This window comes from Cannabis sativa, chromosome 3 (genome assembly GCF_029168945.1).
Source record: "Cannabis sativa cultivar Pink pepper isolate KNU-18-1 chromosome 3, ASM2916894v1, whole genome shotgun sequence".
NCBI lineage: Eukaryota > Viridiplantae > Streptophyta > Magnoliopsida > Rosales > Cannabaceae > Cannabis > Cannabis sativa.
Genome location: NC_083603.1, coordinates 45,017,478 through 45,040,248, shown reverse-complemented (window position 1 = coordinate 45,040,248; position 22,771 = coordinate 45,017,478). Strand labels below are relative to the sequence as shown.

The following is a 22,771-nucleotide window of genomic DNA, read 5'->3' as shown; positions in this document are numbered from 1 at the left end:
AGATAATTATCCTCGCTCAATTAATATCCAAAAAAAAAAAAAATTAAATACTATTTTAATCTGGATATTACATGCAGACATGCCATCTATAGCCGGACTCTTGTCAGGGGCCATTGATTGCAGGGCATGTTCAACTTCAGTAGCGTGAAAGGTCTTGTAAGCTCGTCATTCATTTCAACAGTAACCAATGTAGGTATTGCATTTAACATTTAAGATAGAGCATCTTCATCAATTGTGGTGGTTGTGAAAATATAAGCAAAGTATTCTTGGATTGTGGTAGCCAAATCTGCCCTAGAATGAACTCGTGTCCCTACCTCAGTAAGGAGAAATTTTATATTGTTGTTGGACGTCCTAGCCGAATTTTGGCATGGAAAAACTTTGTGTTACAATCACCTAAGCTTAACCAATCTACCCTTGAGCGTTGTTGCTATTAAATTTCTTCTTGCTCCAACAAATCATCAAGGATTGCTTCAGAGTGATTTAATTCAATCATTTTTTCATTGCTGCGATGTGACAGATTGTTGAGTGCAACAACTTTAGCTTGAGATTCAGCAATATTTTTCTTCATTCAGCAATATTTACCAATTTGGACATGTGTGCCACATCCTCACAAACATTTATGTTAAAATCCCATGAATAAGTGAACATTTTTGGGAGTGCAATTTTACTTTAAAAAAAATTATTGCAAAAATACCAAAGAATAATAAAAAAATTACAAAAAAATAGTTGTATGAAATTTTAAATAATTTTTACGATTTTATTTATAGAAAATACAGTCTTTTAATGTATTTTTATTTTGTATTCTTGTTAATTTATTGTTGATTGTTTATTATCTGTATGTTATTTTTTGTTGTTATTCGATATTATTTTCCTGTTACTTTTATATAATTTTTTTGCTATTTTCGTGTTGTTTTATAGCATACGGTAAAACAATATAAAAAAGTCATTGGACGTAAAAATATAAAAAATTTACAAAAAGCGTCTTGATGTAATAATCTAAAAAAAAAGGGGTTTTTACAATAATACTAAATTTTAGACAAAAGATTATAATTTTACCGTCACACAGAATTTTTTTATAAAAATACTGTTTTTTTTAAATAACCGTAAAACAATACAACAGAACAATTAAAACAACAGTAGAACAAGTGAAAAACAACCGTGAAACAATAGTGAAAATTTAACACAGTACACATTATTTTTTTTAAAAAAAAATTCAACCTTCAATAAAAAAAAATTCAGTATGCGATGTAAAAAATCTCTACATAAAAAAAAAGGATAATTACATAAAACATAATTTTTTGTAAAAAAATTACATTTTTACGTTTAAAAATTTCTTTTACATTTTTACGGTAATTTATAGAAACAACATGAAAACAACAAGAAAAGTATATAAAAGTAACAGGAAAATAACATCCAAACAAACATCAAAACAACAACCAAAAACAACATACATATAACAAAAAATCAACAATAAATTAATAAGAACACAATATAAAAGGACCGCATTTTTTACAAATAAAATGATAAAAATCGTAAAAAATTTTAAAATTCAGTACAACCGTATTTTTGTAATTTTTTTTTGGTTTTTTTTTATTTATGTATTTGTGAAATAATCCCTAAAGAAAATATATATATAAATAGGAAAAATTACATGGTATACTAACTTTTGCTAATTTTTTACAAAAATACTGTCAGGCGGTATTTTTTACTTTTTTACTGTGTTTTTTTATAAGTTTCATAATACTGCAGTATACTGTGTTAAGTTTTCACTATTGTTCTACTAGTGTTTTTTAGTTGTTCTACTGTTGTTTTGAGTTGTTCTGTTTTATGTTCTACTAGTGTTTTATAAAAATACATTATTTTTTAAAAAATTTCCACGTGAGTATTTTTGTAAAAATTATATCAAATTCTAATATTTTTGTAAGTTTCCTATAAATATCAGTTTCAGAATGAGCCCAATATATTATATGGGCCTGTGGAATCAATTTGGCCCATTTTAGTGTTTGATCAATAAATGTAGTTTGAGTAGGGAGGTGAGTGAGAGTGAGTTAATAAAGTAACGCAGCAGCGGCGCCGCTCTACCCTACGAAATATTTTCAGTTATTAAACCTTGACTTCACTTGACTTGACGTGAACGTTTAATAATTCACAAAATTCAATAAATCGATTCTCGTGACTATTACCTTTTCTTAGATAATAGATTGTTTCTTCTTAGGGTAAAACAGTCATTATCCTAGTTTTTGAGGTCACGAATTTTAATGAGAGAAAACAATTTATTAAGGGAATGATTGTATTATCAATTTTAAAGTGAAAAACTTGGAAAAAAAATCAACACAATAGAATAAAATTTGGAATACCACCATTCCAAACTCTAGTTCATTGTCTACCCCTAATGATCTTTTTGCCAGATTATGAGCTATTACAATAGTATCTCTTGAGAGACATACTAGAAAGAAACATTAGGGAACAAAAACAACATACATGTAATTTGTTGAATCACATCTTCAAAAGGAGATAAATATTCTATGTCATCTCTAATACTATTAACCACAACAAGAGAATTAGAATTTGCTACACATTTCTACACAATTTAGTCTAGAAATTTCTATACACTTGTAGAAAAATTATCTAAGAACTTAAGAGAATTCTAGATTAGATTAAGTCTAGAATATACTAGTTATGTTGTATTCTAGAAATATTTAGATTTGTTTAGATATAATTCCTTCTAGTAAAAGAAGGATCTAGAAGAAATAATTCTAGCCATAAAGTGTAAGGGGTGAGCAACTATAAATACCCCATCAAACTTCCAAATTGTAACCAAGCTTGAGTAGCCAAAGTAAGTCTTTTACTACTAGCCTACTACCTTGTCTCCTCTCTTACTACACACATAAAAATTAAAACTCTACATAACTCTTCCTTGTTCCACCAATCATCCAACTTATCAACTTATCAACATCATCATACTACACTACCTAATATCCATCCCATACAAATCTAAACCAATACAAATTTATTCTCAAACCATCAGTGGTATCAGAGCTACGTTCGATCATATATCACTGGGCGTAATCTTTTTCACTCATCAACATGAGTTCGGAGTACAATCGCTCTTCACTACCTCTTCCAATTTTCCATGGAGAAAACTATGATTTTTGGTCCATCAAAATGAGGACCTATTTTCGATCACAAAATCTATGGAAAATTGTTGAAGAAGGAATCACTATTCCGGAAGATATTACAACCCTTTCGGAAGATCAAAAGAAGGCACTGGAGGATAATCAACAAAAGGATTCTCATGCATTATATTGCTTGCAGCAAGCTATGGCAGACAATCTTTTTCCACGAATAATGGGCGCAAAGAACAAAGAAAAGAAGCATGGGACACGCTGCAGGAGGAGTTCCAAGGAACAGTCAAGGTACGCACAGTTAGACTACAAAAGCTTAGAAGAGATTTTGAGAATCTTAGAATGAAAGATAATGAGACTGCAAAAGATTACTATTCTAGAGTTAAAGAAATAGTAAATCAAATGGGAGCTTATGGAGAAATAATTTCTGACAAGAATATAGTACAAAAGATACTAATTTCTTGTACAGAAAAATATGATTCAATAGTTTCTGTGATAGAGGAAACTAAAGATTTAGAAACTCTATCACCAACTGAACTAATGGGCTCTCTTGAAGCATATGAAAGTAGACGAGAAAGGCATAAGGAAAGTGAAGTTGAAAATGCCTTTCAGTCTAAAATTAATTCGCAGTCTCAAAAACCAAAAGCTGATGGGAAAAAGACACAAGAAAAACAAAAAGAAAATAACGACAAGTATCCTCCATGTGGCATTTGTAAAAGAAAAAGTCACTTGGAAAAAGACTGTTGGTTCAAAGGAAAACCACAGTGCCAAAATTGTAAAAAATTTGGCCACACTGAAAAAACTTGTCGTTTAAAGAAATCCCATCAAGCTAATTTTTCCGAAGAGAAAAATGATGAAAATAATCTCTTCTATGTCTGCCAAGCTGCAATAGAAGAAGGAAAAGATACTTGGTATCTTGACAGTGGTTGCAGTAACCACATGACGAAAAATGAAAGCATCTTTTGTAGTCTTGATAGATCCAAGACTAAAGTCAAAATCGGTAATGGTGACTTCATGGAAGCAGTCGGCAAAGGCACCATTGCCATTGACACTAAAAAAGGCAAGAGATACATCAATGATGTACTCTTAGTACCCAACATTGATCAAAACCTACTTAGCGTAGGTCAAATGATTGAAAAAGGGTACTCTTTGCATTTTGAAGGAGATTCTTGCACAATCTATGATAAGCAAGATAAATCTTTTCAAATTGCAAAGGTAAAAATGAAAGAAAATAGATGTTTTCCCATACAATGGAGATATGCAAGCAATGTGGCAATGCAAGCGCAAACAGATGAGTCATGGCTATGGCATAAAAGGTTTGGTCACTTCAACTTCCATGGGCTTAAGATCCTCAAGCAGAAGAATATGATGCGAGACCTCCCAGCAATTAAGGAGATCAACACAGTCTGCGAAGGATGCATGCTCGGGAAACAACATCGACAACCTTTTCCATCTGGCAAAGCTTGGAGAGCCAAAAAGCCACTGGAGCTAGTCCATACTGACGTCTGCGGGGCAATGCGCACTCCATCAAATGACCAAAACAGGTACTTCATTCTCTTCATTGATGACTTTACTAGAATGACATGGGTTTATTTTATGCAACAAAAGTCACAAGTCTTCGATATTTTCAAAAAGTTCAAATCCCGTGTTGAAAGACAAAGTGGTCACTACATCAAGACAATTAGAAGTGATAGAGGCAAAGAATACACTTCTAATGAATTCAACAAGTTCTGTGAAGATGAAGGGATGGAGCACCAACTCACTGTTGGATACGCACCAGAACAGAATGGTGTATCTGAAAGGAAAAACAGGACTGTTATGGAGGCAGCAAGAGCCATGCTGCTAGAGAAAGGTCTCCCAAAACGATTTTGGGCAGAGGCAGTAAGCACTGCAGTCTACTTGCTCAACCGATGTCCAACCAAAGCCGTGCAGAATAAGACGCCGATCGAAGCTTGGAGCGGACGTAAGCCATCAGCAAAGCATCTCAAAGTCTTCGGCTGCATATGCTACAGTCACATTCCAAAAGAGAAAAGAGGCAAGCTTGATGAGAAGGCAGAGAAAGGAATCTTCTTAGGCTATAGTACTCAATCAAAAGGTTATCGAGTCTATAGCTTAGAAACAAATAAGCTAATAATCAGTCGAGACGTAAAATTTGACGAAGATGCTGCATACAACTGGGAGACACAAGAAGTTGAAAGAAAGACAGTCAATATTCCTCTACCGCCAAGACAAGAAACTGATCAAAATGAAGTTCTTACTCAACCAAGAACACAAGAACCTGCACAAGTCATAGAATCTCCGCCAGACTCACCAGTAAGGCGAACAAGACCACTATCAGAAATCTACGAGACATGCAACTTAGTACTTATGGAGCCAGAAAGCTTTGAAGCAGCTCATAAACAAGAAGTATGGAGAAAAGCTATGAATGAAGAGATAAAGATGATTATGAAGAATGAGACTTGGGAGCTTGTAGATCGTCCACAAGACAAAGATACTATAGGAGTCAAGTGGGTCTACAAGACAAAGCTCAACGCAGATGGCTCTATCCAAAAGCACAAAGCAAGATTAGTTGCGAAAGGATACTCACAACAATACGGAGTCGACTACAACGAAACATTTGCTCCAGTTGCACGCCTTGACACTATTAGGGCTTTAATAGCTCTAGCTGCACAAAAGAAATGGAAGATTTTTCAACTCGATGTGAAGTCAGCATTCCTAAATGGTTATCTTGAAGAAGAAATTTATGTGGAGCAACCTCAAGGGTTCGTGATACAAGGACAGGAAGATAAAGTCCTCAAATTGAAAAAGGCTTTATATGGCCTAAAGCAAGCTCCACGAGCACAGTATAGCGAATTGACAACTACTTTACCGAGCAAGGATTCAGGAGGAGCAAGAGTGAGCCAACTCTTTACATCAAAACTCAAGGTACGAATGATACACTAATTGTCTCTTTATACGTTGATGATCTCATCTACACAGGCAATAATGAGAAGATGATAAAGAAGTTTAAAGAAGACATGATGAAAAATTTTGAGATGACTGACATAGGATTAATGCACTACTTTCTCGGGATCGAAATAACTCAAAAAGAAGATGGGATCTTCATCTCACAAAAGAAGTATACAGAGACACTATTGAATGGAGGGATGCAAGACTGTATCAACTCCATTAGACAATAACAAAGCTCTCAAGAAGGAAGATGGCTCACCGAAAGCTGATGAATCAAAATTTCGAAGTCTAATTGGCAGCCTTCTATATCTAACTGCTACAAGACCAGACATAATGTACGCAGTTAGTCTCCTATCAAGATTCATGCATGATCCAAGTCAAGTTCACTACGGAGCAGCCAAGCGAATCCTCAGATACTTGCAAGGAACAAAATTCTATGGAATATGGTACAGAGTTACAAGTGACTCAAAACTTGTTGGCTACACAGATAGTGACTGGGCAGGATCCATGGACGACATGAAGAGCACTTCAGGATATGCCTTCACACTTGGATCAGGAATATTTTCATGGGCATCAAAGAAGCAAGCAACTGTTGCACAATCATCAGCTGAAGCAGAGTACATTGCAGCAGCAATGACTACAAGCCAAGCTATATGGCTCAAAAGAATACTTGAAGACATGGGAGAATTACAGAAAGAAGCTACAAAAATATATTGCGATAGCAAATCAGCTATAGCAATGGCGAAAAATCCAGTATTTCATAGTAGAACTAAACATATAAGCATCAAGTACCATTTCATCAGGGAAGTGGAAGCAAACAAAGAAATCGAGCTCAAGCATTGCAAGACCGAAGAGCAGGTAGCAGACATATTCACAAAGGCACTACCAAGAGGCAAGTTCGAGTTACTGCGAGACATGATTGGAGTTACCGAAATGTGTACCAAGGAGGAGTATTAGAATTTGCTACACATTTCTACACAATTTAGTCTAGAAATTTCTATACACTTGTAGAAAAATTATCTAAGAACTTAAGAGAATTCTAGATTAGATTAAGTCTAGAATATACTAGTTATGTTGTATTCTAGAAATATTTAGATTTGTTTAGATATAATTCCTTCTAGTAAAAGAAGGATCTAGAAGAAATAATTCTAGCCATAAAGTGTAAGGGGTGAGCAACTATAAATACCCCATCAAACTTCCAAATTGTAACCAAGCTTGAGTAGCCAAAGTAAGTCTTTTACTACTAGCCTACTACCTTGTCTCCTCTCTTACTACACACATAAAAATTAAAACTCTACATAACTCTTCCTTGTTCCACCAATCATCCAACTTATCAACTTATCAACATCATCATACTACACTACCTAATATCCATCCCATACAAATCTAAACCAATACAAATTTATTCTCAAACCATCAGTTTCCACATGTGTTAGAGGAAAATGAATGGCTCAACAATTTGAGAAGGAAATTTAGCATGAGATCTTGCTTAAATCCCTCCTAACACTTTCTTGTCATCATTTTGTATTGCAACACCAAACCTTACCTTTAAATGACAACTCCAATAGAACACTAAAATATTAAATTTAAGGAGATTTTACACTAAATTCATTTCATTAGAGCAAGTCCAAAGACACGGCAAAATTTTATATATGCTGTAATTTTGTTCCAAGGAGACTGCAATTGTGCCACCATTTTCAAGTTTTGTCTACAGTACACGGCATATATATGCCGTGCACTGTAGATCACTGCATTTTTTTTTAATAATTTAATCAATATTTATATATAATTATATTATTATAATTATAAAATTAAGAATTAGTTTTTGAAAATTTTTACAATACATATTTTTAAAAGTGATGGACGAATCTACTCCTATTTTTAGTCTATTTTTTTATATAGTGGTGTATATTATAGTTATTTAATACATTTTGCAAAATTTTGAAAAAATTAGAAAAATTTAATACGCCGAAAAGTGCATTTCTCTAAAAGTGTCGCACTGATATACTCCTACCTGTTTCGACATTCAAGAGATTTATGTAGTTTTTTTTTTATAGTCGTGTACATTATAGTTATTTAAGATATCTTGCAAAATTTCAAAAAATTTAGAAAAATTTAACACGCCGAAAATAAACTTCAAATTTTCTATCGTGTGACTCTTTTAAATATAACAATTGTGGTAATTTTTGTTAATTAATATGATATTAATTTTTTTTATTTTATTAAAAATTAATATAATAATAAAGATTATTTTTTTAGTGTAATTTTTAGTGTTGTGGTTGGAGTGAAAATATTTTTTGACGCCAAATTTAGTGATAGTGTCACACTAAATTTAGTGTATCCTTGAAGATGCTCTTAGAGTATCCTATTTATAACATTGTTTATAGTGTCCCACTATTATTAGTGTGACACTCTAGAGTCTAGAGTATAGACTACACCAAATATTTTTGTATTAGTTTTTAATATTTATACTTAAACATTTTGTATATTTATTATTTGTATTTATTTATAATTTAATAAAATAATATAATAATAAAGAATATAATTTTAGTGTAATTTTTAGTATTATGATTGGAATAGAAAAAAATTAGTACTAAAATTTTATCATTTTTGTATTGATTTAACACTAAATTTAACATTTATTATTGGAGTTGTCCTAAGTTTATGCCTATTAGAGCATCTCCAATGGTGGCATTCTTTAAGAGCATTTCCAATGCAAACAATTCTAAAAGTTGCCATAAAATTCCACGTCATTCCATAATATAATATTTTATTTTTCTCCTCATCCACATCATTTTTCACCACTTACTACAAAAAATTACTCCAGTACTTAAAAAGTTACTACGATGGTCCCACACACTATATTTATCTTCAATATGTACTTTAATTTTATTAAAAAAAATACAAAATGTTGACCCTATGACCCGAGACCGTTGCCCCTGTGTAGCAACTGGAGTAGTCGAGTATTTTGCTCCAATGCATTAGCTACTCTTCCTAGTAGTCATACCCCTGACAAAGGCAGATGGACAACGATAATAGAAGCACTATTGGAGCTGCTCTAAGGGTGTCAAAAACTTTCACATCACTTAAAAATATATTATTTTATTTTATCTTTTTTTCACATTATTTTTGACACTTTTTATTTTAAAATAATCTAATAGTAAGCATTTCTAAAAATTATTAAAATAATATTAAATTATTATTTAATATATAGTAAATAAACAAATTTACTTACTTTATGATAAGATAATAAAAAAAATAAGAAAGAGAGGATGTAAGCATCAATTAAAAAATATTAAAAATGATAAGTATTCTTTTGTGATATTCTTTTTCATTCTAACGATAAAAATTAATTAAAAAATACTGAAAATATATTCATATCATCAAACATCTTTCATATTCATAACTTTCATAGCAGATACTTTTAAAAGGTAGAGTTGCCTTTATTATTGACTGCTAGTTTTTAGAAACCAAAAAAAGTTATTCTGCCTCCTTAAATTCCTACATGAGATAATTAAACAACCCAATCACAAGAGCAAATGTAGTGACATATTCTTTTTTTGGAAAAGCCTTTCATTTCTATCACTCCAAATTGCCACGCAACATAATTTAAAGTCATTAGCCTTTAATTCTTGAGAAGTCTTAATACAAAATTGGCAACATCTAAAAAATGATTATTGTAATGAAAAGAAGATAAGTTAGAAGAATTTCTAACTCGAACTGAACAAACATTGTTAGGAATGATATTTTTCTGATAACGATTCAAAGCACAAGGTAATATATGATTATAAGCTCTCCAATTAAAGTTTTTAACTTTACTTTTATTAACACCAGACTGATTAGGTTTTATGAGATTATTGCAAGCTAGAGGATTATGACCTTTATGAGCATCTAAAAAGTGAAAATGGTGAAAGTATTTACTTTAAGAACAAAATGAAGAATGGAATTAGAATTTTTGAAAATCATTCAGGTTTGTTTTGCTAGTAAAGCTTGATTAAATTTTTAGGTGGTATTTAGTTCATTAATGTAATCAAAAATGTAATGAGAATAGTAAGGGGAATAATATAAGATGTTTGGTTTATATGTAATGAACATTGAAATAGAATGTAATAAATAGTATATTGACAAAAATATCTATATCTTTATTCATTAATAATTTTTTTAATTTAAAAAATAAAATGTGCAAGTATCATTTTACTTTCAATTCAACAATGTAAAATTCATTACATGAGTATAGTATTGTAATGGATATTCCAATAAGTAATGTAATAGTGATGAGAATGAAAAACTATTATAAAGAATTCAAAGACAAAACAAACAATGAAATGTTAATTCATTACAACGTTCATTTCCTCAAACCAAACATGTACTTAGTGAAAGAACAAAATCCTAATCCTCCCAAGTATTTTGAAGAACATAATGAGGACCCTTTTTTTCAATAAATTTTATTAGCCTCTTGTTGACTACCAAAAATTATTCATAAGAGACTCAATTTGGTTACAAGTATGGACAAGGAATCCTAAAACAATACATAATGTAAGTAGGAAGAGTTTGAACAACAATTTTTAAAAAAACCTCCCTTATCGGCTCTAGAAAAACTTCAATTTGGTTATAAAAGATTGTTTTTTAGATTTACTAGTTCTATGAGGCATACCTAAATAAGTAGTAAAATTTCTATTATTTAAACCTAGAATATCAAGAAAAGACCAAGAAGAAATTGGATTTTGGTGTAAGAGTTTTTTTAATATGCAAATTAGTAATCTATTGCTAAAATATAATTCATAAAAAAATTATTTAATATTGTGCCAAAAGTTGATTCAAATTTCTTTTTTAACATGCTATGATATAAAATTTACATCACAAGAAATACATTATTTCTATATTTATTTTTGTGTTATTTTTAATATTTTATTATTAAATTTAGTTATTGTGTTAAATTAAAAAGCTTTTAACTTTTTATTGCTTTATATAATAAAATTAATGATTAGATTATTATTTTTTATATTTTTTTTAATAAAATCATAAATTAAATATTAAATTTGCTTCAAGTTTTGTAATTGTGTGTTGGAACATAATGCTAAAATTGATATAAATATACTAGAAAGTTACTTTTTGTGCTAAATATAGCACAATTTTTATATCCCACATTGCAGATGGTTTAAATCTTATAATTATTTAGGTAGTAATTACAATATATTTTAAAATACAATGTGTGTTTTGATATGAGTTGATAATTATATATAAATTCATATTTACCCAGAAATTTAACCTGATAACATGGACAACACTTTTGACACGTGGTAAAAAGGAAATAATCATGGGCTCTAACCACCGGGACTAAAGGTGGTCAACTTGGGCATTAGAAACTGTGTCAGTGCTCTAGTTGATAGTAATGGGCGCTCAAGTAGGGACAAAGATCCAATGAAGACGTTTTTAGCTACCATCCTTTGAAAAAGCTCAAGTGAACAGGTCATAGTTACCTTAAAATGATAAACCATGAAGCTAAGGATGTCACATGAACATTATCCAAGGACTCAACCTGGGTCTAACTTCAGAGTTGGGCGCCTAGGTTGACATCCTATGTGCAGTCTTGGATCAGCCTAGGTCCTTGGGGTCCGTTTTTCTTTAATACAACTCCATCTGCGGCATTCTGAAGTGTGACAGTAATTGTGCTTCTATGATTCTTTTCATACATGGTTCTGTGTCCTCGTCTTCTAAGTTGGACATAATTCCATTTTGCTCTTATTACTCTTTTTCAATTTCTATAGTTCTCAAAATTAAAAAAGAAGTTGAATATAGAGTGTATATGATAAAGAATAGGAAAAGATGTATAGAGGAAATTACTTTTTTACAATATTTGTTTTGTAATTAATGTGTGTTGAGGTGTTTGTTGCTCTTTGATTTGGAGTGTTTTTTGTAATTAATAAAGTTCTTCTTCATTGAAAAAAAACTAATTGACAAATAAAATTTAATAATTTTTTAAAACAAACAACTAATAAAAATATATAAGGTAAGATACACTAATATACAAAGATTTAAAGAATGGGCGGCTAAGAGCATCTGCAATGGAGAAACTTAAATTTAGTGTTAAATCAACATCAAAAAATTACTATTAAATACTAATTTTCTTTCAATTCTAACCACTAATACTAAAAATTACACCAAATTTTATATTTTTTACTATTTTATTATTATAATAATATTTTAATGCTAAATATATATAATTTTTTATTTTTTTTAAAGTATTATTTAATTATTAATTTTTTTTTTTAAAAAAAATAGTATGGTTTACTGTGGCTCATTAAATTTAGTGAGATACTATAGATAAATTTATTTATAAGTATATTTTTAATGTCTCTAAAATAAATATAATGTAAAATTATATTATATTTAGGTGCCGTTTGGTAACACTTTTGTTTTTTAATTTTTTAATCACAAAATGAAAGTAAAATTTTTGTTTTTAAAAAATTTATTTTTGAAAAATAAAAATGCGTTCTGTAACTACTTTTGTTTTTCAATTTTAAAAACAGAAAATAAAAGTGTGTTCTGTAAAGTTTATTTTTATTTTTATTTTTTGATTTTATTAAAGTCGGGTCTAGGTCCGGGGTCGGATTCGGGTTCAAGTCAAAAGCCGGGTTTAGCGCCAGGGCCGTGGGGAGGGAATTTGGGTCCGGATCTGATCGTAATCCAAAAGATTGATTAAGAAAAAAAAACTGTTTAAAAAAATATTGAAAGTGATTTTTGTTGTTTTTAAAATTTTGATTTCTAATTATAAAATTGAAAAGTAAAAACAGTTTTATAAAACATGTTTTTGAAAAATATTTTCACTTTTCTACTTTTAAAAATAAAAAACTGATTAAAAAAGTATTATCAAACACTACCTGAGTGTTTTATAGTTTGATTGGAGATGAACTAATAGAATTATTTTTACAAAATAATTGACTGTTTTTTGTAGAGATAAACAAAAATAGCAGACTGTCACGTGATGACTCACAGTGAAATTTGAAAAAGAATAACGGGAATCAAGTGTTTATCACGCTCCAGCAAAGAGCGTGGGAAGCATGTCTGCATGTTTCCCTTCCAACTGAACTAACTGAAATTCTGAAAACCCCTCTGTACGAAATACCGAAAATACCCTTGGAAGCTCACTGGCCGAGACCATAACCGGTCTCTCTCTTTACAGAGATATACCTGGGTACTAGAGAGAGAGAGATTATAGAGTAGTAATTAAAGAGACAGAGAGAGAGAAAGAGAAGAAGACAAAAGAATTTCTGACACAAAAAACAAGCCTTTCTGAATTTTCTGTACACGTCGGCTCCGTTCACAGGCCATGGCGTGTTACTATGCCCTTCGCATTTATGACATTTACTACTTTGCCACTTCTCCCTTCTCTTTCAACCCATCTTCTTCCTCTTCCTCTTCTTCTTCTTACCTTTCCCAACAACCTCCTACTACTACTCACTTCAATCGCCAAGGACACTGTTTTAGGGTTTGGGTTTTCTTCTCCGCTTTCTGCGCTGACCCTTTTCAAATATTTCGTCAACTTCGAAGTTTTTTTTTTGGTTATATATTAAAATGTATTTGGATTTTGCACCAGTATGGGGGGTATGAGGTGAGGTTGGTATTTTTAATTTTTGTCCCTGTTCCCCGCACTGTTTTTTTTGTTTTTATTTGCTTAATTTTGATGTTGGGTTTTGAATTATAGATTCTCTCTTTGACTCACTCTTTTTACTGTTTCTATCTCTCTCTTTGGACTTTCTCTCTCCTTCTCTTTAGTAGAGTTTAAGCTAAGCTAAGCTAATCAGCAAGGTTTTGTGGATATTATTCTATCTTTGTTGTTTGCATGTGTTTGTGAAGCCATGAAATGCGTGATTTTTTTTTATTCTTTTATTAAAAGGGGGAATGTGGTTTGTGGGTTTTGATTCTCTTATCCAAAGGTGAGAAGAAAGTATGTTTCTGAATTCTATGTTATTTATTTTTTTTTTTTTCATTGAGAGAAAAAGATGTTACATTGTGTTACACCCTTTTGGCCGTTGATTTTTTTATGCTTTTTGTTCTTTTCATTTTCAAAATTGCAATGCTGAAGATTTTTCTTGAGATTTTACAATGTAACTGGTTCAATATCATGTTTTTTCATTTGGGTTGTTTGAATTTGGAGCTTATATGCTTTGTTTTTGTTGTTTTGTAGAGGGGAAGCTTTTCATTGGATCCTCACATTCGAGTGTGTGAAGTTTAGATGAAAATGATACTTGTGTTCTGAATATTGAGTTTGAAAACTCATGGATGGACGGCGGCATTCGGTTGATATTCCTATTTCAAAGACTCTTGTAGCGTTGAGGAGAGTGAGGTCTCTAAGAGATCCTTCTACTATTTCAACTAGCAAGTTCTCTGCTTTGGTTGATAATGTGAATTGGGAAACTAATTCGGGTTCCGGAATTTCTCTCCGGTTCTTGGATTCTTGCCAAGAAGGTGGTGGTTCTGGTAAAAACCATCGTTTGAGAACTAACAATGTGGGTAAGTTAGATGGAGAAAGAGAGGAATTTGTGGATGATTTCAATTTAAGTTATGATCTTGGGAAATCCAAGTTTAACTTGTATGAGTTTTCGGGTCCATTGACCATCGATAGTGGAAGATATTGCAGCCACCGTGTTGATCATAACAAAAGCATCATACCTTCCATTGATCCCTTGGAAGATGTCGACTCTTGTAACGAGCTTAGCATTGGTCCATTACCAGAAGAAGAAACAGATCACATTACATCAGAAAGAAAATTCCAGAGTAACAATCAAGTGAAAAAATCATATGGGATTGTTGGTAATGGTACAAGTCCATCTCTCTCACTTAGAGATGTCCTTTCAAGCCGCACGGCTTCATTGTTTGCAAATGAAGATGATGATGCTGCATATAATGATGACCCTGGATGTGGTATAAGCTGCTGTTGGTCAGGAACACCAAGATTCCGAGAATCTCCAGACTTAGAAAACAACCCGTTGTTATGCAAGAATGTAGAGGAGATTAGTGGTTATGATACCAGATGCTTGAAATATACTTGCAATGAAATTGTTCCACATTCTGAAACTCCCAGGAGTTTGAGTCAAAAGTTTAGGCCAAAATCTTTTAGTGAATTGGTGGGACAAAATGTTGTAGCAAGGTCTCTATTGGGTGCAATCATTAAAGGAAGAATAACATCGTTGTATCTTTTTCATGGCCCGCGAGGTACTGGCAAGACTTCTGCTTCAAGGATTTTTGCTGCTGCATTGAATTGCCTTTCAATGGATGAGAATAGGCCTTGTGGTATTTGCCGGGAATGTGTAATGTTCTTTTCTGGAAGGAGCAGAGATGTCAAAGAAGTAGACCCCGTAAGAATCAATCGTCGAGAAAGGATTAGATCCTTAATTAAGAAGGCAGCCATCCCTCCAGTCTCTTCAAGGTTTAAAATTTTCATTTTTGATGAGTGTCACTTACTACATGGAGATACATGGGCTACTGTTTTACACAGCTTGGATAATCTTTCACAACATGTAATCTTTGTGATGATTACTCCTGATCTGGATAAGCTTCCCCGGAGTGCATTTTCACGGTCTCAGAGGTACCACTTTCCTAAGATAAAGGATTCTGATATTTCTGGCAGATTAGTAAATATTTGTCATGAAGAGGGTCTTGATTTTGATCAAGTTGCTTTAGACTTTATTGCTTCTAAATCGAATGGTTCAATGAGAGATGCAGAGATGATGCTTGATCAACTGAGTCTGCTGGGTAAAAGGATCACAATGTCTCTAGCATATGAACTAGTAAGTGGGGAAGCCTTATAGTCACTTTTGGTTTTTCAAGTAGTGAAAATGCATCTCTAATGAGGTATCTCTTTTTATGTTTTCTTTTGCAGATTGGCATTGTATCAGATGATGAATTGCTTGATTTGCTAGACTTGGCAATGTCATCAGACACTTCAAAAACAGTGATAAGAGCTAGGGAGCTGATGAGATCAAGAATTGATCCTATGCAACTTACATCACAACTAGCAAATCTCATTATGGATGTTCTTGCGGGTAACTGTGAGGAAGGTTGCTCTGAATCTAGAAGAAGGTTTTCGAGTAGGCATAATTGTAAGTAATTTGATATTTCATTTACACAATGATTGCCTTACTTTCCAAATGCTTATTGTTCTATCAAGAGGTGTTGTGATTGTAGAATTATCAGTGTCTTGTTGTGCTTACTGTTTTTCTCTCCTGCAGCTGAAATGGACTTGCAAAAACTGAGTCATGCACTGAAAATACTATCCGAGACAGAAAAACAATTGAGGTTGTCGAAAAATCAAACAACATGGCTTACTGTGGCTCTTTTGCAGCTTAGTTCATCTACGGAATGTTCTTCAGAAGTGAACGATTCAAAGTTGTGGATAGATAATGTTCATGAAAGTGGTAAGAGTCTTTAGAACAAATGCTTAATAGTTTAAGTACAATTCCAATGGTAAACTTTGATACCAATTTTTGTTCTTATAATATTTTAGGGGAGAACTGGAAGCATGTTGTCAGTTGCTCATGTGAGGAGAAAAGGCCACACACATTAAGAATACCTGAAGATTACAGAAAAACCTTGGAATCCATATGGAAGAAGGCTTCAGAACTATGCCAGTCCAGTTCTTTTAAGAATTTTCTGCTAGAACAAGGGAAACTATCTTCTTTAGTTGTTAGTCAAGGTATATCCATATTGTAAACTTTCTTTCTTTCACTAAATTTACTTACAAGAGAGGTTATAATATGAGTTGATAACATCTCCCTTTGTGAGTAATGATGGAATTTCAGGTAATGCGGTAGCTGAGTTGGAGTTCTGTCATCCTAATTGTATATCCAAAGCAGAAAAATCACAGAAGCTGATTGCCAACTTACTTCGGTCTACTTTGGATTGTAATGTAGACATCAAGATTAATCTTGTACCTTGTGCTTCTTATAAGTCAAGGCATGCCAAAGTAAGGAAAACATATTTCAGATTATTTAGTTGTTCCCGAAGAGCTCGTAAGTCACCATCGTCTACTGAATGTGGAAGTGATTCAGACTATTCGGAATACACCTCTGAAAGGCCTATGATAAGTGAAAGATGTACTAATAGGCCTTTCTCTGATGATCCCTGTTTGAAAATTCCACATAAATGTTGTCACAGAATGGATGTAGTAAGAACATTGGGAAATGTGCAAAGCACAAGAACACCCCCCTCTCATGGACCATTAGAACATAACCCGATTCTTGACTTAGTTGCTGCTGCTTCAAATGAACCGAGATACAACCATGAAGGTGGCGTTTTACCTTTTCAAGAACCCGAGCATCATCAGCCAAACTGTTTTGCTAGAACTTTTAGGCGTCATAGAAAGTCACGTTCATCAGATGCCTCTCAAATGGTTTGTATCACTGAATCCCAGCAGAACAAGCTTGCATTGTCTATTGTGAGGAAAGCTTCTTCTGAAACAAGTGTAACCACCAGTGACACAAATAACAACTCTAACACCTATACTAATAGCTCTGGAGATGAGAATGGGTGAGTAGTTACTATTACATAATCCTCTCAGTCTGTTAATTTTCCTTCATTCTTTTGATATTCACTGATTTATATTACTGAATTTCTTATTGTCTTATTGCAGATTGAGAGAGAACTCAGAAACCCTTTGTTGGAAAACCCCTACACTTCACCTTAAAAAGGTAACATTCCAAGTTTTTCTTTCTATAAACAACAATGAAAAAAAGTAATAACCAATGTATCTGTCCTATAATGTTTAATTTATTGAATATTTCACTTGGTTGTTATCTGCTAAAATTGAACTATATCTTGGATGTCTTTGATGATCGAAAATGTTGATTTCGAGGAAATGTTAACGACAATTTTTTTGACATTTTGATCTGAAATCCATTTGTTAATGCAACAGGCTTGGCGGTCTAGGCATAAGCGGGAAAACTCGCACTTGGTTAGATGGGTTCTGCCATGCGCCACTGCCAAGTGAAACTCTGGTAAACAGGAGAAGCTTTATACATGAAAATGAAATTCACACCTTATCATTCCATACTTGAAACACTACACATATTTGTTAAAGATGGTCTTTTTTATAGGGAGAAGCTTTACCATATTTTGTAAAGCATATTATTTTGAAAGCAAATAGATACTGCAGTCGCCACATATTTGAAGAAGTGGATATATATATATATATTTATATATATATAAATATGTTTATCTATAGATATTAAATAGAAATATCTATTTATCTAATCCATATGTATATTTTTCTTTCTTCTTGGTACCATGGTTTATCTATGCATATGAATGTACTAGCAAAATAAGAGAAAATTATTAACTTTGGGTTGAGAAATTTCAACTTGGACTTGGAAGAACTACCTTGATCTTAGTACATATCAAATTTCAATTTATAATCTATCATTAAGGACCTAATTTTGGATTATTCTATACAATGTAAAAGGAAAAAGAAATGGACTGATCTCTTGAGTTTATTAAATTTTTTGTTAAATAACAAAGTTGCACAACTATCAACTTTTCTATTCTAATTTTTAAGATATCTCACTAAATTTAATATTTTTATTTTACTTTACATATTTATATTATATCATACATTAGGTTCTCTATATTTTTCTTTATATCATTTAACTATTATATATTTAGGGACACGATTTTGTCCCGTCATTGTACTTTCACAGAATGTATTCCGTGATGTAAAAAATGCATTAGATGGGTTTCAGGTCTGAGGATAAGTTACTATGTTTTAACCCTAATTACTCTAGACCAATCCCAGCGCTCAGATCAAATAACTCTCCCATCTAACGGCTGTCGTACATCACGGAACATTAAAGTACAAAATCGTGTCTCTATAAAATGAGTGGACCCAAAAATGACATCGTGTGAATGACAAAAAAAACAAAATATTTGGAAATGAAATTGCAGAAAGTAGACAATGCTAAATGCTATTTTGGTGTTATTGTCAATTGATTTATTAACAACGTAAAACATTATTGGGTCTGGTTGTGCGGTAGGACGGCTAAGAACCAGAGAGAAAGAGAAAGAGCATGATATAGCGGGTGGATTAGAGGAATGTATTTGTAGCAGATATGTAGAAGATTGCATTGCAATAAAAATTTGCATGGATTTTTCTTTTTTTGTTAAAGGAAGAAAATGGGTTAAGCGTAATTAAATGTTTTTTTTAAAAATTGATTAATTATTCATAAATTTATTTTAGAATAGGTGGAGGTCTAATATTTATAGAAAAATAAAAAATTATTGTAAATATTATAATTAATTGGTTTGATGGTTAAAAAAATTAGGAATTTTTTTTTTTTTTTATTTTTACACCTCAAATTAGTTTTTTTTTTTTTTTTTTTTTTTGTATTTTTACAGAATTTTATATAGAAAACCCTATTGCAACTAGCGTTGCAACCTAAATTGCAACAAAAAATCTTATAGAATTCCCTATTGCAACTAGCGCTCAACTACTTTAGAAACTCAAACCGTAAATTTTAAAAAACAATATATGAGTAATTCTCCAAAAAAAAAAAAAATTATAATAGAGATTTAAATATGAAAATAAACTATTTATAAATATATATTTCTATTTTTTTAATAACTAATTATAAATATATAAATAGGCTAATTAGTAATTTTTCCCCTGAACTTTGACATGTACTAAATCGTGCTCCCTGAACTTTTTTGGTCGTTAGAAATACCTCCAAACTATTGAGATTATTAAATTTAAGGACTTTTGTTTAATTTCATTCAATTTTACTGTTTCAGTGATTGTTTATGTACTAAATTATGCTCACAGACTTTGATATCTACCAAATCATACCCTCAAACTTTGATATGTACTAAATCATGCACTTGAACTTTCATCTATGTTAGAATTTTTTTACTAAAATTAGACAAAAGTCCTTAAATTAGTTCGGGAAGAATTTTTAACGGCCAAAAAAATTCAGAGGCACCATTTAGTACATGTCAAAATTCGGGAAAAAAATTACCAATTAACCATATAAATATATATATAATTAATTTAATCTAAACAAATTTACCAACCGATTATTTTCCCCAAAGAAAAGATAAAATAAAATTTTATAATTACACTATTTAGTAGAATAATCTTTAGATACTATTCTTTCTTCCATCCTCTTCTACCAAAAACCTCAAAAACCCCTCAAAACGCGTCTCAAACCCTAAAACAGTCTTCGGAGCTCTCTCCACAAACTTTCTCCATGGGAACTCCAGAGACTTCTAGGGAGCCTTGTCCAGATCGTATCCTCGACGACATCGGCGGCGCCTTCGGCATGGGTGCCGTTGGCGGCTCCGCTTTCCACTTCCTCAAAGGCGTCTACAACTCTCCCCAGGGAGCACGACTCGTTGGCGGCTCTCAAGCCGTGAGGATGAACGCTCCTCGAGTCGGCGGAAGCTTCGCCGTATGGGGTGGTTTATTCTCCGCCTTCGACTGTACCATGGTCTACGTCCGCCAAAAGGAGGATCCTTGGAACTCGATCATAGCCGGCGCCGCCACAGGTGGATTTCTCCAGATGCGTCAGGGTTTCCGCGCGGCTTCTCGATCGGCTGCGTTTGGTGGCGTTTTATTGGCTCTGATCGAAGGAGCTGGGATCATGCTCAATAAAGTCCTTAGTCAACAACAACCAATGCCTATTATAATTGACGAACCAGCTCCTAATATGGCAGGAATGCCTGGGTTTCCTCCTTCAAGCCAGTTACCGGGTCGGTTACAGGCTCCGGAGGTAGCTGCCGCAACCGGGTCTGCTTCGGATTCGGGTTCGGGTTCTTGGTTTGGAGGGTGGCTCGGTGGTGGAGACAAGAAGGAGCAGCAAGGAGCGAGTAGTAGTGGAAGCGAAACGAAGATATTGGAGAGCTTTGATGCGCCCCCAGTGCCTAGCTTCGAGTACAAGTAATTTGAGTTTTTTGATTTGAGAAAGATTGGATTTGAAAAAGAGAAGAAAAAAAATTAAGTATACCAGCATAAATTTTAGGTTTTGTTTTAGTTTTATGTTCTTTTTTTTTTATGGGAACTACTAATTTGTGCTGCAAAATTTAGTTTTGAAATATAGTTACTTATGATGAATGATGATTGTTCCTTCAATATAATTAATTGTTAACAATTCTTTTTTCCTTGTACCATTTTTTTTCAGGGTTGATTTGGTATGTCTTACTACACCGTATTGTATAGTATTATATTAAATTATATTTTAACAATCATGTAAAACTATATGTGGTATTAACTTTTATTGACATCTAAATATATAATATTTTTGTATAAATTAAAGTTTAATATAGTATTATACAATAATATGATATATAATTTAATATAATACAATACAACCTAATACGATGTTCCAAACTAAACTTTAGGCAGCGTTTGGTTGGAGGTAATGAAATGGAATGGAAAGGAAATGAAACAATCTCTATTCTTTTGTTTGGTTGCATATTAAAGTGCTGGAATGTCATTTTTTCTAGTACTTTGGTAGAATGACAATTCTATTTTGAAATGGAAAGAAAGGTCATTCTAATGCATGATGAGAAAAAATTTAATAATTTTTTTATCAATTTTTTTTCTTTTTTTTTTTTGTATTTTATATTTTATTCCATTCTCATTCTCATTTCTATGGTTTCATTCCTTCTAACCAAACGCCACCTTAGTATTTATATTTACACAAAAGTTGATTTGTTCATGCATAATTGAGCTGGATGTACTTGAACAGGGACAGAGTTAGGCTCTCCACTAATCAATTTTATAGGTGGTGGAATTCTTGCAAGCAAGATCTCGTCAAGATCTTGCCCAATCACTGTGGGAAGAGCTTGAGATTTCCAAGACAAGAAGTTAGTGTGATCAGGTTTAACAGTGAAAGTAGAGGTGAGAGAATGAGATAAAAGATTCCAGTTGGAGTTCATCTTATTTGGGCGTTCGATGGTGGCCTGAGTAAAGACCGTGTTGTTCGTTGGAGCTTTAAGATCTGGTATGGGACCGGTGGAAGAAGACTCCATAGAAGACGTTAGTCAAGGGAGACAACTGATACCATGTAAAATTTCAAGGAAAAAAAAATCAAAGAATAAACAAAGAAAGAAAGACAAGAGAAGATCTCACAGAACAAAGCTCACTGATTTCATCGAATTCATGGATATTTATACAGTCTTTTTAACTAAAATACAGTTAAAATAAATTGACCAAAACGGTTAGAAAATTAATTAGGAAGTCTAACTAACTTAACCAAATATGCTACCTGTTAATGCTTACATTTACTAATAAGCCCATCTCAAGGTGGTTCTTGTAGGGGTGACAAGTTTACATACTAATGATGTTAAAAACTAAAACTAACTCATTTTAATAGGGAAATTTACATAGTATACTAACTTTTGTCATTTTTTTACAAAAATACTGCCAGGCGGTATTTTTTACTTTTTTACTGTATTTTTTTATAAGTTTCATGCTGCAGTATACTGTGTTAAGTTTCACTTGTGTTTTACTAGTGTTCTACTGTTGTTTTGAGTTATATTACTTTGTGTTTTACTGGTGTTATATAAAAACACAGTATTTTTGAAAAAATTTCCGCGTGACAGTATTTTTGTAAAAATTAACCCAAATTTCAGTATTTTTGTAAATTTCCCTTTTAATATGTTTATATGAAAGGGGGAATATTGTGAATTAAGTCTCTAAAAGTTTA

The 22,771-nt window shown here is 32.3% G+C and overlaps 2 protein-coding genes across 4 annotated transcripts; both read left to right on the top strand.

Moving 5' to 3' along the window:
* The first annotated feature begins 13,074 nt into the window (after positions 1 to 13,074).
* On the top strand, positions 13,075 to 18,448 carry LOC115708694 (protein STICHEL-like 2). 3 transcript variants are annotated; one of them, XM_030636681.2, is made up of 8 exons: positions 13,075 to 13,686; positions 14,263 to 15,865; positions 15,958 to 16,177; positions 16,307 to 16,492; positions 16,582 to 16,770; positions 16,877 to 17,603; positions 17,707 to 17,764; positions 17,989 to 18,448. In XM_030636681.2, exons 2-8 carry the CDS (start codon positions 14,354 to 14,356, stop codon positions 18,061 to 18,063), a joined length of 2,967 nt encoding a protein of 988 aa, XP_030492541.2. In that variant the 5' UTR covers positions 13,075 to 13,686; positions 14,263 to 14,353; the 3' UTR covers positions 18,064 to 18,448. The 3 variants fall into 3 exon arrangements, with proteins under 3 accessions (XP_030492541.2, XP_030492539.2, XP_030492540.2); XM_030636679.2 differs by having other exon boundaries at positions 13,075 to 13,691; XM_030636680.2 differs by lacking the exon at positions 13,075 to 13,686 and adding an exon at positions 13,719 to 14,011.
* Positions 18,449 to 20,204: 1,756 nt separating this feature from the next.
* Positions 20,205 to 21,230, top strand: LOC115711406 (mitochondrial import inner membrane translocase subunit TIM17-2). The gene has a single exon (XM_030639740.2). It carries the CDS (start codon positions 20,312 to 20,314, stop codon positions 21,002 to 21,004), a length of 693 nt encoding a protein of 230 aa, XP_030495600.1. The 5' UTR covers positions 20,205 to 20,311; the 3' UTR covers positions 21,005 to 21,230.
* Positions 21,231 to 22,771: the final 1,541 nt, after the last annotated feature.